The sequence below is a fragment of the Colletotrichum chrysophilum genome (assembly GCF_026319265.1).
Source record: "Colletotrichum chrysophilum strain AFK26 chromosome Unknown scaffold_24, whole genome shotgun sequence".
In the NCBI taxonomy this organism is placed as follows: domain Eukaryota; kingdom Fungi; phylum Ascomycota; class Sordariomycetes; order Glomerellales; family Glomerellaceae; genus Colletotrichum; species Colletotrichum chrysophilum.
This window is the reverse complement of record NW_026517311.1, coordinates 78,423-94,095: the sequence shown is the minus strand read 5'-3', so window position 1 is coordinate 94,095 and position 15,673 is coordinate 78,423. Positions and strand designations below refer to the sequence as shown.

General features: G+C 57.6%; 6 protein-coding genes across 6 annotated transcripts; 2 read left to right on the top strand and 4 right to left on the bottom strand.

Moving 5' to 3' along the window:
• Window positions 1–1,843: 1,843 nt before the first annotated feature.
• On the bottom strand, window positions 1,844–3,026 carry COL26b_004075 (uncharacterized protein; the record flags this gene model as incomplete). Its single annotated transcript, XM_053176957.1, has 2 exons — window positions 1,844–2,897; window positions 2,953–3,026. The coding sequence occupies 2 exons, from the start codon at window positions 3,024–3,026 to the stop codon at window positions 1,844–1,846; spliced, it is 1,128 nt and encodes a 375-aa protein (XP_053039026.1).
• A 1,322-nt stretch (window positions 3,027–4,348) lies between these two features.
• On the bottom strand, window positions 4,349–4,743 carry COL26b_004074 (uncharacterized protein; the record flags this gene model as incomplete). Its single annotated transcript, XM_053176956.1, has 2 exons — window positions 4,349–4,621; window positions 4,678–4,743. 2 exons carry the CDS (start codon window positions 4,741–4,743, stop codon window positions 4,349–4,351), a joined length of 339 nt encoding a protein of 112 aa, XP_053039025.1.
• A 1,141-nt stretch (window positions 4,744–5,884) lies between these two features.
• COL26b_004073 (uncharacterized protein) lies at window positions 5,885–7,864 on the bottom strand (the record flags this gene model as incomplete). The annotated part of the gene is made up of 2 exons (XM_053176955.1): window positions 5,885–6,465; window positions 6,520–7,864. 2 exons carry the CDS (start codon window positions 7,862–7,864, stop codon window positions 5,885–5,887), a joined length of 1,926 nt encoding a protein of 641 aa, XP_053039024.1.
• A 1,549-nt stretch (window positions 7,865–9,413) lies between these two features.
• Window positions 9,414–11,276, top strand: COL26b_004072 (uncharacterized protein; the record flags this gene model as incomplete). The annotated part of the gene is made up of 1 exon (XM_053176954.1): window positions 9,414–11,276. One exon carries the CDS (start codon window positions 9,414–9,416, stop codon window positions 11,274–11,276), a length of 1,863 nt encoding a protein of 620 aa, XP_053039023.1.
• A 95-nt stretch (window positions 11,277–11,371) lies between these two features.
• Window positions 11,372–12,265, bottom strand: COL26b_004071 (uncharacterized protein; the record flags this gene model as incomplete). Its single annotated transcript, XM_053176953.1, has 2 exons — window positions 11,372–11,977; window positions 12,209–12,265. The coding sequence occupies 2 exons, from the start codon at window positions 12,263–12,265 to the stop codon at window positions 11,372–11,374; spliced, it is 663 nt and encodes a 220-aa protein (XP_053039022.1).
• A 1,318-nt stretch (window positions 12,266–13,583) lies between these two features.
• On the top strand, window positions 13,584–15,236 carry DHH1 (DExD/H-box ATP-dependent RNA helicase dhh1; the record flags this gene model as incomplete). The annotated part of the gene is made up of 3 exons (XM_053176952.1): window positions 13,584–13,627; window positions 13,681–13,753; window positions 13,809–15,236. The coding sequence occupies 3 exons, from the start codon at window positions 13,584–13,586 to the stop codon at window positions 15,234–15,236; spliced, it is 1,545 nt and encodes a 514-aa protein (XP_053039021.1).
• Between the last annotated feature and the right edge of the window lie 437 nt (window positions 15,237–15,673).

Below are 15,673 nucleotides of genomic sequence, written 5' to 3'. Positions count from 1 at the left end.
ATGACAAGACAGGAATTCGACGACTATCTTGTGGGCCTTCACGGTCAGTATGAAGCCCTGTTAGGTTCAGGATACAACAAGCCAGAAAAGTATTCCAACACTCATCAGGCTTTAGATAGGCTTGGTGAAATTGTGATATATCACTCAGAAAAAGAAGACAACTGGCCATTGTGGAATCGTCACAGTATACACAAGCTGGACCACGAAGGAAGAGAACTCGACGATATGATTAATTATCGTTATCTCCTTGTTGCTCTTCTTTTTCGAACAGCGGTAGATAGTACCGAGATACTCAAGTCAAGCCTGTGGGGGCAGGTTGTGCCTATTCTATAAGGAGAGGTGTATACAAAGATCGAAGAATAATGGATGGGGTTCTCTGTGCCACAATTCACAATTGCCGACAACGCTTTGCTATGCCCTATATTCTCATGTCATTCACTGGCAAAAAGAGACCGCCTAATTTTCCTGTGTCTGCGCGGCTATATTTCCTGTGCACTTGGTTACTTCTATTAAAGGCGATAGCAGCGATATCGATGATGAGGACGGGGACGAGGACGAGGACGACTAAAACGATAGCGACAATAATAGTAGAAGTAACGACGACGACGATGACGATAGTAAAGTAATTAGAGTACAGTCATAGGAAAAGTAGCCGCTCTAGCACAAGACAAATAGGCGGTCGCGGCAAAAATAGCGGGCTCTTCCTCAATCTGTGCCTATGATGGGGTTTCAACAGGCAGTAACCTCTACTCATCTTGAAATTTTCTAACCCAACTTTATATTCCTTCACGCTGATAACCCCGTCCCAACCCAAACACTTCTCGATTGCTTCAATTCGACGTATAGCAATTATGGAGACCTCGCTGTTGACCACCATCGTGCTCTTCAGAGCCGCCCTCTCCGCCTTGCCGAGCCCGCGGAATCTGTCTCCCCGGGAAGAGAAGTGCAGCACGCAATGCTGCCACAAGTGGACATCGATCTGCCAGATGTCTTGCTCGGCCGGACTCGAGCACGCTGTCTGTCTTCTCTCCAAGTAGGCTCAAGCAGAAGTCCCGCTCTCCTCTTGTTACTGAATTATTTGGCTAATGAAATACCACAGCTGCAGTGCGCCACACCCATCCCCTACTTGGCTACTCGCACGAACAGGTTTCTTACCCCAGGTGATCTAGATGGCTTCGGCGCGTTTTCCTGTGACTGTAAGAACCCGCAGGGCCTTTGCAGCAACAGGACTTAAAATATATGGACGTTGTCACATCCTCAGAGCTTTGAGGGCTCTTGAAGCAGTTGGAACCTGCGAAGGCGACGGGTGGATTCTGACCCACCACACGTTCATTCAGATCTGTTTGGGGAGCTTGGGGCGTACTCTCCTTTGGTCATCAGCTTGTGCCGTCGCAGTACCGGCGTCACTGTGGCTTAGCAAGTCACCGCGGATCCCCTCTTGTATTCTCATCCACCGTGAAGTATCAACTTTACATACTTTCGTCAGTATGTTAGACACAAGTCTAAGGCGGCCGTGACTGGTCGTACGAAGGTTGTAATCTGAAGATTGTCAGTCAATTCATCATCCTGGCCGGTATAGAACACCCTCATGGGTCTTGTAAAAAATTAGGCAGGATGTTATCCTTCTCATCTGACGCGTATCCTTCAAAGACAACGTGGCAGAAATAATCAATAACTCGCATTCCAGTAGCCATACCTAAGGGGTCCATGTTGTTACGGATAATCCAGCCAACCCGTATTCCCATCCCAAGCAATTGAACCGTCCAATTCATACAAAGCACACGCTCTCTCGTCCGTGGTTTTCCTTTCATCACAGCCCAGTTATACCCATTCATCCATTCCCTCATTTCCGCTCCTCAAAGTAAAACTTGCCTAGCTTCTCTCCGCCTTGCGGGCTGCCCATCGCGACGTTGCCAACCCTGCCCTCGCCCCCGTCAAGCCGTTCTCGAATGACGCGCTCTGCGGTATCTCGGGCCGTCGGTGTCGTGCTAGGATTTGCGCGCGGTGTTTGACCTGGGAGGTGTGAGACGGAGACGGGGGGCTTGTTGGTGGTGTCGACAAACATTTCTTCATCGGGAACGCCGGCGCCGTCATTGGTCATGCCGTCCATCATCCTCGCCTCCCGTCGCTCCTGCATGGCGGCGGCGCTCACTGGGGTGTCGCCGCCCATGGTCACGTCTCTCGCGCGCTGTGTCGGGATGCCGTCGCTGAGGCCAGACGCGCTCCTCTCGAGACCCCATTGGGCTCCGGGAAGGGGGCGGCGCTGGTAGATGGGGCCGGATACCGTGCTGTTGGCGCCCTCGCCGAATCCGACGAGACTGGCGGAGCCGTCGTCGCTCATGCGGTCGTCGTATCCGCCGGTGGAGCGGTTGGTCATGTCTTCGTCCATCTGCTCAGGCTCGGCGCCCATGCTGGTAACGGAGTCGGCCTCGCGGTAATTGGTGTCCATGCTGAGCATGTCCTCGTCCTGCTCGCCGGGGGCGGTGCGGGTCTCGTTGTCGTCGCCGACGTAGCTCTCGGTGGCGCTGGCGGTGCCGACGGTGCTCATCTTAGTGTGGGCGGTTGGCTGGCCGTGAGCGTCAAAGTACGCTGGGGTGAGGTGTGTGGCAGGCGGGTAGTTGGGAGGAAAGCCGGTGGTGGACGTGGGGGTTGTCTGGGGAGAGAGGGAGGAGGCGGCATTGTTCTGGTTCTGGGGCGGTGCACGGAGGGTGGAAACTCGCTCGAGGCCGGCGAGACGGGAGATGCGGTCGGCGCGCTCGGCTTCGAGGCTCGTGGTGGAGGGGTGGTGGGCATGGCCACGGCCGGTGGGACCCTGGGGGAGGTGACCTCGGTGACCATCTTTAATAGCGGTGGTAGAGAGGGCGGACAGGGACGTTGTCGTGCTCGTGGGGGTGCCACTGGAGAGAAGAGATTAGCAATTGCCTAGAGGATGGGGAGGAGAGGGAGGCGCACGGCATCTCAGACGGGGTGTCTGGGTTGGAGGTGGGGGGAGGCAGGTTGATGAGGGTGGGATGCGATGCCGCCATGGTTGCTGAGATGGGCGCGGCGGTGGCAGAGTCGGGAGGGAAGTTGTCGCAATTCGTTCACGTGAAGGACGACGGCGGTTAGGTGATGGAGAAAGGGCTGCGGCGGCGGCGAGAGGGAAGAGGTGGAGGTCGTAAGTATGGTAAAGTAAGGTAAGTTGACGGGAGGATCAAGTTCGGCGAGATGTCACGGTAGTCCCCTGATCCATGAAAGTGAAGCGTGCGGCGGCGGTACCTCCCCTTGCAGATGACTGAACTAGAAGCTAGGTCTGGGAATGCGGCGTGGTAGGAGGGAATGGCGTGGGGAAGCAAGAGAAGGAAGAGGAGGATGTCGACGAGTATAACAACGGCGACGACGATGAGGACAATGGATAGGTCGACGAGGGTGGGATGCCGTGGTTGATGAAGGACGGACGCGGGCGTGCAACTGAAGGTAAAGGCAGGTAAGGTAGTGTTGGTGGGGGAGGGGAAGCGGGCAGACGGGACTCTGGAGTCTCCTGTGGTGGTCGACCTATGGACGGGACCTGCCCACTGTGGTCTGGCCCGACAGGCAGCCCGCGCAATGGGAATGGGCTGGGCCGGGCTGCCCTGGCCCCAATGATGACAGTGAGGTCCCCTGCGCTGCGCTTCACCAACCAACCGCAGCGGCCGGTGCAGGTAAGGCGCGGCTTGGTCCTATGACGTAGCCCCCCGGTACCCTGCACGCCCCGCCTGTGTTTCTTTCGCGGTGTCTGATTGGCCGAAAGCCATCGATCGTGATTGGGTTCCAGCGTCTGGACCCTCAGGCAGCGAGCCAGACCCCAGGCTCAGGTCCGCCATTGGGCCCTGGACCCTGAATGCTGGTGCTTGACGGTCCCCTCTGTCCCTGCATTGTGCCACTGTCCGCTGCTTGGAACCTGCAATTAGGGGTCACCAAATGCCAATCTCGACACGCATCACTCGGTCCCCTCCGATGACTATTCGTTCTTCCCGTCAAGGCCGCACAATGATGCCATTGCGCATTCCTTCCGGGATGAGATTACCTAGCCCATATCCCCGGGAACCGAGTGTTTCACTCAGAGGCCTCGTTTCCTTGGCCTTGCTTATTTTGAAGACGCACTTTGTCTTTCAGCTATCGATGTCCCACAGCTGAATGCCTTGATTGAATGAAGGCAGAATGCAAATTGCATGTTGACACATGGTCAAGGTCCGACATACAAGGCACATTGCCAAAGGCGACTAAGCAATCTGACTGATCAAGCTGAAGAGGCTAACCAAACAGCCAAATTTCATCGCACAGCAATCTCATTACCATGACACAAATCCCACCCAACCAAACCAGCACCTCACCCTCCAAACACACCCGGCGTAAAGTCCACCACCCGCGCCTTCAAAATCACCTTGCCCACCTCCGCGATGAAAGCCTGGTGCGCCGGGTCCTTGTGGACGTAGTAGTCCCTGTCCTCCGCGCTCTCAAACTCCACCACGAACACGTGCGTGATGTCGTCCGACATGCCCTCGGGACTGTTGTCCACCCCGCCGACGGCCGACTTGATGTACGGCTTGCTAGACGTTGGGTGGATACAGTTGTCCTTGAGCGCCAGCATCGAGTCGCATATCTGGGCCATGTCAGTCGTGTCTTTCAAGGTAGGTAAGGGTTTTATGGGGGATGTACCGCCTTGACTTCCTCCTGCGGGACAAGTTCCTTAAACTGGAACTGCACAACGTGAATAATGGTCATATTTGGTGATTTAATTTATTCTGGTATGAAGCGGTTCGAATGTTCTTGTTTCCTCGTGAATTTGAAGTCCTTCATCAAAGGCGGAGTCGACAACTTCAAAGCGGCCCCTCCGTCGCCACTGTCATCTGCGCCGAGTGCGGGGTACAGCCAATTGCCGCCCGCATCTGCGACTCCGTCCAGAGTGGGAACCCATGACCGGATTTCAGATGAACCGACCGATAAATTCAACCTCACCTCTTCTCTGGTATCAATTTTGGCTTTCTGTAGGTTAATCATATCGATAGGCCACTCAATACCACTGGGTTGCAATCTGCCCAAGGGGAAAGGATAAGGAACGCTTAATGCCAAATAGCCCTCCGGTGACAGCGCGCCCTTCCAAAGCCACACGACGAGCCTCGTGTTTTGCGGGCCATTTGGTCTGCCAATATATGAGGCTATCATGTTCCTCGCGAGGTTTTTGACGTCCATTGTGCTCACCCTATCTACTGCCCTCCTGGGCTGTGAAACTTCCTCAGCGTAAGATATAATAGTGTACATCCTTTGTAAAGATGGAGGGTATTTGAGGCAGTGTTTAATTCACCTTCCATCCTTACAATAAGATTGTCCCATCCACTTGCATAGATATCAGAGTGGAAAGCTTCTACGCAGTTACGCTGGAGCTGGGAAGATCACACCCACCACTACTGCAGGCAGCATCAAGCTTTCATAAGAGGAACAGCGTAGAGAGTGAGAACGAAAGGAAAAGGAGAGAAATATATATAGAGAAGAGAGAAAGGAAAAGGGAAAAGAATATGAAAAAGACCAAAAAGCTCAGGTTCGAACCTCGAACCCTACGAAAAACCGACGGTTTTTACATTTCTGTCCGATTGGACCACTAAGCCACGGTTGTGGCAAACAGACCGATTGGTCTCGGAGGAGCGTCCCCCTCCGACGACTCGACGCACAACTCACCCCTATATAGGACACTCGCACCTTCCATTGGCTTCCAGGCAGGTAGGTTCATATCACAGAATTCATCGCTACGTCCCAACAACATGGATAGACATTATACTTCAGCCTCGCACTTCATTAAACATCCTCTCTAAGGGTATCTTCACAAACCAAAAAGCACGCTTCCTCCAACCGTCATCATCCTCCTACTTCACCCAAATATCCCAGCAACGACAGCCATAACCCCAACATACACCCCCGACACAAGCGCCCCCTCCGCCGCCGCCTGCGCGCCTCCCCTCTCCTTGCCCGCCCCGAATATCCCCGCCTGCACAACCGCCAGCCCCACGCCGACAGCGACAATCGCCACCACGGCCATCCGGCCCGCGAACGCGGGTATCACCGCAAACGTCAGTATCGGCAGCAGGAACGCCGCCGCGAACGACACCGCCACGGCGAGCGGGTAGCTGTTGCGCAGGAAGATCTCGACCTGGCGCAGCTTCTCCGACTTTGCGCCTTGGAAGAAGAGGAAGCCCGGCGTCGCGGGGGCGGCGGTGCTGGGCTTGCGCGGCGGCATCGGGGTGCGCAGGTCGTCTGAGAACGAGGAGGAAAACTCCGAGGTCGAGGGGGAGGGGCGCGCGAGTGAGACGAGGTCGTCTGCCGGGTCGAGGAAGCGCGTCTCGATCTCGACGATGGGGTTATGGTTTGCGAGGTAGGCGCGGTAGTACTCTATATCTCGCGGGTTTGGGCTGGGGAGGTTCTGGGTGTCTTTGAACGATGAGAGGACGTGGTCTACAAGGTGTCAGTCCAGCAGTATCACAGGAGGAAACAATACAAGATACATACTGTACTGCCCGAGCTTATACCCGATCTTGCCCAACACATCCGTCTTATGCCATTGCAGCTCGCCCGCGGTGAGAGCCTCCTGGCGGCGCGAGGCGGGGAGAATGCAGTTCTGCATGCGCCGCGTCTGCGTGTCCGCTGTATCCAGCCGGTGGAGCTGCTCCTCCAGCTCCGCAAGCTCATCCTGCAGATGCAGGAGCAACCTATGATTCAGAGCCTCGAAGCGGCGGTAGATGGGCTTGATGCTCGACCTGTCCGCATCCCCGGCGCACAGCTTCGAGGCAATCACCTCGTACCCCGAGAGCGGCAGCTTCTCCGCCCGGGGGAGGTGCTTTGGGTGGCCCTGATGCATCCCGGGCAGCCTCGGCTGCAGCGCGTTCGGCGGGAGATGAGGCAGGTTAGCGTTCCCCCGCGGCATCTCCGGTGTGCCGTAGTTGCGGTACCCGCGCTGCTGCCTCTGCTGCGCGGCCGCCGCGAGGTGCGCGTCGAACTTGCCCGGCATGGCGCCCGGGGAGGCGGGGTCGCCGTAGGCACTGTGATCCGGGGAGCTGCTGCGGTCGGTCTCATGGTCGAGCTCGGAGAAGACGTCGCTCTGGAAGCTGCTGGAGGCCGTGGAGGCGGTGCTCCGGGTGGAAGGAGACTGGTAGCTCCCGTCCGGCGGCATCCTCCAGTACGACTGCTCGACAGAGCGCTGGATGGCCTCGGGGGTGACGTGCGGGGAGTCTGCGTCGAGGTAGCTGAAGGCGGCGTGCTGCTGCTGCTGCTGCTGCTGGCGGGGTGAGCGGCTGCGACGGCGTTTGAGCTGGGACTTTTCGCTGCCTCTGCGCCGCGGCCAGGATGCTTGCGTTATCGTCGAGCCGGAGCCGCTGGAGTTGCTTGAGTGGTGTGTTCGTCCTGTAAGAGCTGTGAAGTTGGTCAGGGTTGGCGATGTCGGGTAATGAGGTGCGTTTGCGTCTTCATCGTCATACGGTTCCTGGACGACAGTCTCATCGGACGAGGACTCTGGGCCGGCGACGGATTCGGACTCGGGCTGCTGCTGGGGGTGGTCGTCGTCTGGGCTCATTGCGACCTCGTCCGGTTTTGTTTGCGCTGGCGAGACGGGCAGGGAGGGAGTGCGCCGGACGGTTGCGCTGCGAGGGCGCGAGCGGGCGGGTGGTGAGTTGTCGTCGGCTAGTGGCATGTGATGTCTGTTATCTGTCGCGAAGACGGCCGAGGCAGACGGCGCATGGGCGGCGCTGGTGCTATGCGCGAGTCCGTCGTTCGGGTCCGGGGCCAGCCACGCTTGAGCTGGCGCTGGGCTGCCGGGGAGGTCGTCGGAGACTGTGGGAGGGCGGTAGTCGGATGACATGGCGGTCGTGGATTTGGCGTGGGATTATTAGAGCGCGATTAGTTCTTCCCGCGGGAGACGGCTGGCTTGCGCCTGGGGGAGACGGATCGCCGTCTGAGGTCGGGTGAACCTCGTGTCCAAGGACGAGGGTGGGTGTACGACGTTGTCTCGGATTAGCTGTAGAGCCTTGCTACTGCGGGTGGCACAAGAGCTGACGAGGTACTCGGGCGATAATACACATTAGAGAACGGTCGGGACAGTAAGAGAGCAGGTAAGGTAGTGTACAGGAGGCAAGGGCAAGGGAGTTTTAATGGTCCGGACGATGCCCAACAGCTTTGGAGGGGCGGGATCAGGCTGGGGGCTTCCCGGGGAGATCAGAGTCCTGGAAGGCGGCGTTCAGGCGGGTAGCTTCACGGCGAGGGCGTCCCAAAGTATGTTGGCGAGAAAGCGACGGCGAGGGGCATGTAATCGATCATTGCCCGACTGGTACATAAGGGAGAGTGGGATAGGGGAGACTGGATGGCTGAGTCTAAAAACAGGGAGGAAAAGAGGAAGACACATGGCAGCGGAAGGGAGGGCGCCAGATGATCGGGAGAGGAGTGTGTCAGCCGTCGACGGATTTGTTTCAGATGACCAGGAAGACTGGACCAACGGATGGGATGGGGGGAGGGGCTGTCTTGTCAAGGTGTGACGGGCGAGCTGAGGTGTTGGGTGCGGTGCGATGATTCCTTGGAGCTGATGGTGGTGTGGGCGGGGAGCTGCTGCTGAGGTGAGTTGTGATGTGTTGCGAACATGTGTGTCGACTCCTCTGAGGTTGGGCTGCTTTTTGTTTAAAACCAAGAACCAACCCGTATCAGAGACGATAAGAGCAAATGGAGAATGTAGAGTGACGAAATGGCAGCCAAGTGAACCCAGTCTAGCGGGACGTTTCCACGTTCCCGGCAGTTTCCTCTAGCGGCATCCCGCTCTCTGGACTGCGCAGCGCTCCACTGAGTGACCAGCATGGGTGCGCTATTCGCAAACCCCAGCTCGCTGAGCATGAGCAAACGGGATCATCCCCTGATGTCTTACATAAGCATCCCGCCGACGCCCACGAGGGCGGAATGCAGCCCGGAACCTTGAGCGGCCCGAAAAGCTAAGCTGCCGTCCCGTCACCGGCCGGTCTAATCTTCACCACTTTTGAGCTTCGAAGCTATCCCCAGCTACAGCTTCAGCGACACCGACAAGTGCCATTGACTCGGAACACCGACGACAAGCTCAACAGGCCAGCCTTCCAATCACGGTCCAATTGCCCTCCTGCAATGGCTGAAAAACCGTGACCCCTCCACCTATCAACGAGCCGACCCCTCCAATCACGCATCCTCAGATCCCCGCGGCCACTCGCTGACGAACACGAAAGCCATCCTATGTAAAGGAGGGTGTACAACAGACGGCTAAAACACTTATCACCATCATCTCAGCCGCAATTCGTCCACGCCACACTACAGTCTGCGAAACCCCCTGCCGCATATCATTCATCCACTACCCCAAGACAAATCACCCAGCCGATCAACGGACCACCACCACCACCATGCGGCGCATACCAACCCGCGAACTGGCGCGGTACCTCTTCAACGGCCAGCTCTCCCGCAACGGCTGCCTGTCCACCGCCCGCCGTCTCCCGGCCCGCTCCGCACCGGCCTGGTCCTCCCAAAGAGCGCCGTACACAACCACCCAATCCCAACCAACGCCCATCCCCGAAGCGCCGCCGCCGCCGACACCCCTCCGAAAAAAGCTCAAAGAAGAAAAGAAGCTCCTAAAGAAGGAATCCAAGGGCAAGAAACCCAAGGGCTCAAACCAGACCGTCCCCGGCTGGGAGCTCACCGTCGGCATCGAGATCCACGCCCAGCTCAACACCGCCCGCAAGCTCTTCTCCCCGGCCGCCACCCCGTCCCCCCACACCTCCGCGCCAAACACCCACGCCGCCCTCTTCGACCTCGCCATCCCCGGCAGCCAGCCCGCCTTCCAGAAGGAGACCCTCATCCCCGCCCTCCGCGCCGCCCTCGCCCTCAACTGCGCCGTCCAGCCCGTCAGCCGCTTCGACCGCAAGCACTACTTTTGGTGGGACCAGCCCGCCGGGTACCAGATCACGCAGTACTACCACCCCTTCGCGCGCGACGGGCACGTCGTCCTCACCGCGCGGGACGGCATCGCCGCCGAGGACGGGGAGAGCGTGCGGATTGGCATACAGCAGGTGCAGATGGAGCAGGACACGGCCAAGACGCTCGCGCAGCCGAACGACGTGTCGTGGCTTGACTTCAACCGCGTGGGCGTGCCGTTGATCGAGATCATCACGCGGCCGGAGCTGCACCACCCGCGCACGGCGGCGGTGTTCGTAAGGAAGGTGCAGACGCTGCTGGGCGCCGTGGACGCATGCGTGAGCGGTATGGAGGCGGGCGGGCTGCGTGCGGATGTGAATGTTTCCGTGCGGCGGACGGGCGATGCAGGTATCCCGCTGGGCACGCGGACAGAGATCAAGAATTTGAGCACGATCAAGGCGGTCGAGGACGCGATTATCGCGGAGCGGGACCGGCAGATTGCGGCGCTGGAGCAGGGCGAGGAGATCAAGAGCGAGACGAGGGGGTGGACGCTGGGCTCGAAGCACACGAGGAGGCTGCGCGGGAAGGAGGGTGAGGTGGATTACCGGTACATGCCGGACCCGGATCTCGGGCCGTTGGTCATTGGGGAGGACCTCGTGAGCGCCTTGAGGGAGTCTGTGACGGAATTGCCAGACGTGGAGCTGGACGAGCTGATCCATGACTACGGGCTCACGGCGAAGGATGCGGTGTCGTTGATGTCTCTCGACGACGGCGGCAGGCTGGAGTATTTTTACCAAATCGTGGACGACCTTGGAGTAAGGCTCCGTGAGGCTGGCGACCAGCCGCAGCTGCAGTCGTACGCGCCGCTCGTCGGGAATTGGGTGCTCCACGAGCTCGGCCGGCTGACCGTCGACAAAGACCCGGAGGCCAGCGAGCGCACGCTGGAGATTACCCCTGATGGGCAATGTGCCGCCGTTCCTGTCACGGCTCTTTCGGAGATCCTCTTTCACCTCAGGAACAAGCGCATCACGGGCAAAGTGGCCAAGGAGCTGCTTATTGCGCTCTACCTCAACAACCTGGAGCAGTTTGAGACCGTCACCGAGGCTATCGAGGGTTTGGACCTCTGGTTCCGCGAGCTTTCCGAGTCCGAGTACCGCCAACTGGCTGAGACGGCTATCGAAGGCGAGGATAAGGTTCTCAGGGAGTTTGTGACCAAGAAGGTGTATCCTCAGGGCAAGCTCATGTACCTCGTCGGCAAGATGATGCAGCAGGGGCAGCCGGAGCGCATCGATCCTGCCAATGCCGAGAAGATCATGCGGGAGGTCATCTCCGAGCACACTTCATCCCAGAACTAAAATTCCGATAGATTCGCTGTATAAACTCATGTAAATGCGTCTCAGAACGCTGATAGTGTACAATACATCATGACATCATCTCGATAATACGAGAGCTACTTCGTACCAGGGCTAGGCCTCCCGCCAATCGTCTCCGGTGCGAATCCGTAATTAATGTTCTCTCTCTCCCGCAGGAACCTCTCGATCCTCTCCTCTCGCCCCTTGCCAGCCACCGCGGCGTTCTGCCTCCTCAAGCCCTCACTAATATTCGCCTCGTGTAGCGCCCTCTTTTCAAGAAAGACCGCAGAGTGATTATCCATGCGAGTCGTCTGCGCTACCGTCCCGACCGCCAGCGCTGCCAGCACCAGGGCCGCGAAACTTGCATTGGACATGTACAGGGGCTGCTGCTTTTCCTTGCCCTCATTTCTGTCGTGCCATTTCTCCCAGTCTTCCCAGGTGGCATTCATGCCCGGGTTATTCGGGCTGTGGCGCCATCTGCGGTCGGCTTCACGGTACATCTCGTGAATATCACGGGTGTCGTCCGCGCCGGTGCCGGGTAGATGCCAGCCCGCGCCCCACGAGTCGTAGGCGCGGCGTCTGTCTGGACTAGAGAGGATGTCATTTGCGAGGACGACGAGGCGGTAGCGTTCTAGACGAGTGGCTGCGGGCAAGGCGTCGAGAGGGTTTGAGGCGTGCTTGTCAGGGTGGTACTGCTTGACGAGCTGGGCAAAACGGGACTTGGTGTAGGGGGCCGATTTATGAATTGCAAAGATATCGTAGGGTGTCGGATTAGGTGTTGTTGGCCAGGCGGGGCAGCTTTTACTGCCGTCGCTGGAGGGGTTGGTGGTTGCTGTTGCGTAGCATCGTGAAGACGGCCTTTGTCGTGGACGAGGGGTTGCTTGTTGTTCGCGGTTCGGGCGTCGGGGTGGTGACGTTATTGACGATGCGGGGACGGCGAAGAGGTTCAAGGCGTTGGAGGAGGAGCAGATTGCAAAGGCGGACGTCTTCATGCTGGTTAGGATCTGTGGTGCAAATAAGTGGTATTCAGGGAGGTTGCGGAGGATCTTGGGATGTCATTGTTTGAGCGGACCTCGGAGCTTTGTAGAGGTTGCTCGGCGATTGTTTGTGAGAAGGATAGGTACAAAGGACGAGTTCGGGGACTTGAGTGGTTCGACTCTCTCCAAGTATCGGGCGCATTCATGCTCAGTGCTCAGTGTGGCAGTGAGTAGCAATGGCGCGCACCTGCTCTTCAGTGACCAGTGCTCCTGTTATCGATCCGATAGCTCCGCTGCAGGAGCGATCGGGCGGGGAAGGGGCAGCCAATCGGCTGAGGGAAGTGGCTCGGGGTGAGCTCGGTGTGGAACCAATGGCAGAGGGCAGGAGCTTCCGGTGAAGGTACAAGCCGATGCCCCTCTTCCTGACCTTGACGTAGGGAGGCCATTGGAGGCAGGAGCAGAACAGAGCAGCACGAATCACAAACATGAATTAGTCCTTCTGAGATCCAAACACCATCCCCCGTTACATCTCATACCTTGATATTGACATTCGTTATCCAACTTCCAGGCAAGCCCCTTGACCAGCATCACTTGAGTATCAATTCACCCGACGTCAGGCAGGTCACGTGGACCCACCTTCCCGCTACCTCGCATAGGCAAGGGGTCCTGCCCCAGAAGGCAAGGTGAGGCGCACCGCACCGCACCGCACCACACGACGCACAGTGAGTAAGGTACCTAGTGAGTGACCTGGCGCTGAGTGCCACGCCCACGCCCACGGCCCACGGCCCACGGCTTCGGTCCAGTCACCACAAACTTGCTTCTTCCCTCTCCTCCCACATAACCACACATCTCCACGCAATCCACCACCAAACAACCACTCTCGCGCTCTTCTCGTGGACGAAACACATTTTTGCTGTTTCAGTATCCCGAGTCAACAAACGACAATCACAAGAACAATCGAAATCGCGCACTCAACCACCTCACCACCCCTCTCTCAATCCTGCAATCCGTGCACCTCCCAACTCCTAGAGTCCGGCCGAAATCCACCACCACCACCTCAACCTCCGGACACGGAATCCAGACGATCAACCACGCGACTGCTGTTCGCTTTCTCAAGACCTTCATCCGAACATCCTATTTCGAGCGACACATTTCTTTGTCGCCGAATAATCCCACCCTGACCTGACACTCGTCGAGTCCGACTCGCCCCTCGATTCACCGCAAAGTGGGGAAAGCAAAAGCCCTTTTGCGCAACTCCCCTCCACGACTGCCATCTCCCTCGCGATCCTCCCCTCTTCGCCATTAGGCACATATCCCATATTCACACTTTCAAATGGCGGAAGCACTCGCAGACAAGCTTAAGGCGACGTCCTTGGGGTTCGTAAACCTCTCCCACCATCTGCAAAGAGTACGTGGACTGACTAGCCTAGCGATGGTGCCGCACCTGAAGACTGGAAGAAGAACTTGAAGCTCCCCGCCAAGGACAGCAGACATCAAACCGAGGTATGTATCCGCTGCGCTGTCGTGTTTGCTGCCAGGTATTCATATCAAAATCCAGGATGTCACGAACACGAAGGGCCTGGAGTTTGAGAACTTCCAATTGAAGAGAGATCTGTTGATGGGCATCTTCGAGGCTGGATTCGAGAAGCCGTCCCCCATCCAAGAAGAGGCCATCCCCGTTGCCCTCACCGGCCGCGACATCCTCGCTCGTGCAAAGAACGGCACCGGCAAGACTGCAGCTTTCGTCATCCCCGCCCTCGAAAAGATCAACCCCAAGGTCTCCAAGATCCAAGCCCTCATCCTCGTCCCCACTCGTGAACTCGCCATGCAAACATCACAAGTCTGCAAAACCCTCGGCAAGCACCTCGGAATCAACGTCATGGTCACCACTGGAGGCACTGGCCTCCGCGACGATATCATCCGTCTCCAGGATCCAGTCCATATTGTGGTCGGTACTCCTGGAAGAATCCTCGATCTCGCCGGCAAGAACGTTGCCGACCTCAGCGAATGCCCCATGTTCATCATGGACGAAGCCGACAAGCTTCTTTCCATCGAATTCACCCCCGTCATCGAACAGCTTCTCCAGTTCCACCCCAAGGATCGCCAGGTCATGCTCTTCTCCGCCACGTTCCCTCTGTCCGTCAAGGACTTCTCCGACAAGAACATGGTCAGCCCCTACGAAATCAACCTGATGGACGAACTCACCCTCCGCGGTATCACCCAATACTACGCCTTCGTCGAAGAGAAGCAGAAGGTGCACTGCCTCAACACCCTCTTCTCCAAGCTGCAAATCAACCAATCCATCATCTTCTGCAACTCGACCAACCGTGTCGAGCTGCTCGCCAAGAAGATTACCGAGCTGGGCTACTCGTGCTTCTACAGTCACGCCAAGATGGCCCAGCAAGCGAGAAATCGTGTCTTCCACGACTTCCGCAATGGCGTTTGCCGAAATCTTGTTTGCTCCGATCTCCTCACCCGTGGTATCGATATTCAGGCCGTCAACGTTGTCATCAACTTCGACTTCCCCAAGAACGCCGAGACCTACCTTCATCGCATCGGTCGCTCCGGTCGCTATGGCCACTTGGGTCTGGCCATCAACCTGATCAACTGGGATGACAGGTTCAACCTCTATAACATTGAGAAGGATCTCGGCACCGAGATCCAGCCCATTCCCGCTAGCATCGACAAGTCTCTCTACGTCTACGAGAACCCCGAGTCCATCCCCAGACCCATCTCCAACTTCAAGACCGGCCAGCCCGGTCCCCAGGGCCAGCTTCCGGCTCCTCAACAGCTCCTTCAGGGTCAGCAGCCCGCCCCTGGCAACTGGCAGACCCAGAACCCCCAACAACAGAACGGCTACCAGGGCGGCGGCAGAGGCCGCGGACGCGGTCGTGGCGGTTACCGTGGCCAGGGCCGCGGCGGCTACGGTGGTCGGGGACGTGGAGGCGGCCACCACGCCCAGCAGCCCCAAGGACAGGCGTCCTAGGCAGGCGTGCTATCTTCTCCATTATAGAAAGGCGTTATGGAGTATACGTCGCACGGAACACGCGACGGCGTCTACTGTTGGATTGTACATATTTTCTTTTCCCTGGTTTTGAAGGCGGCAAGGCACGACTAGACTGGGTCGGGCGTCTCACACACGAGCTTCCACATTCTCTCACACTACTCAACGATCACGAAAACGAAAACACCAATCAACCCCCGCCACTCGTCGCCAAGCAGCAAAAGCTTCGTTACATATTCGCAAACTTTGGCCTGTACCATACCCCTCGGATCTTACTGGTCTTTTGTTTGACTTCTTTTTCCTTTCCTTTGGCCTTCTGACGGCAGCATTTTCAACATGAGCTGGAATTGCGTGGTGTCTGGAGACAACAGAACGAGACGACGGGTAACACATGGGACGAAAAACAACAACTACCGCAG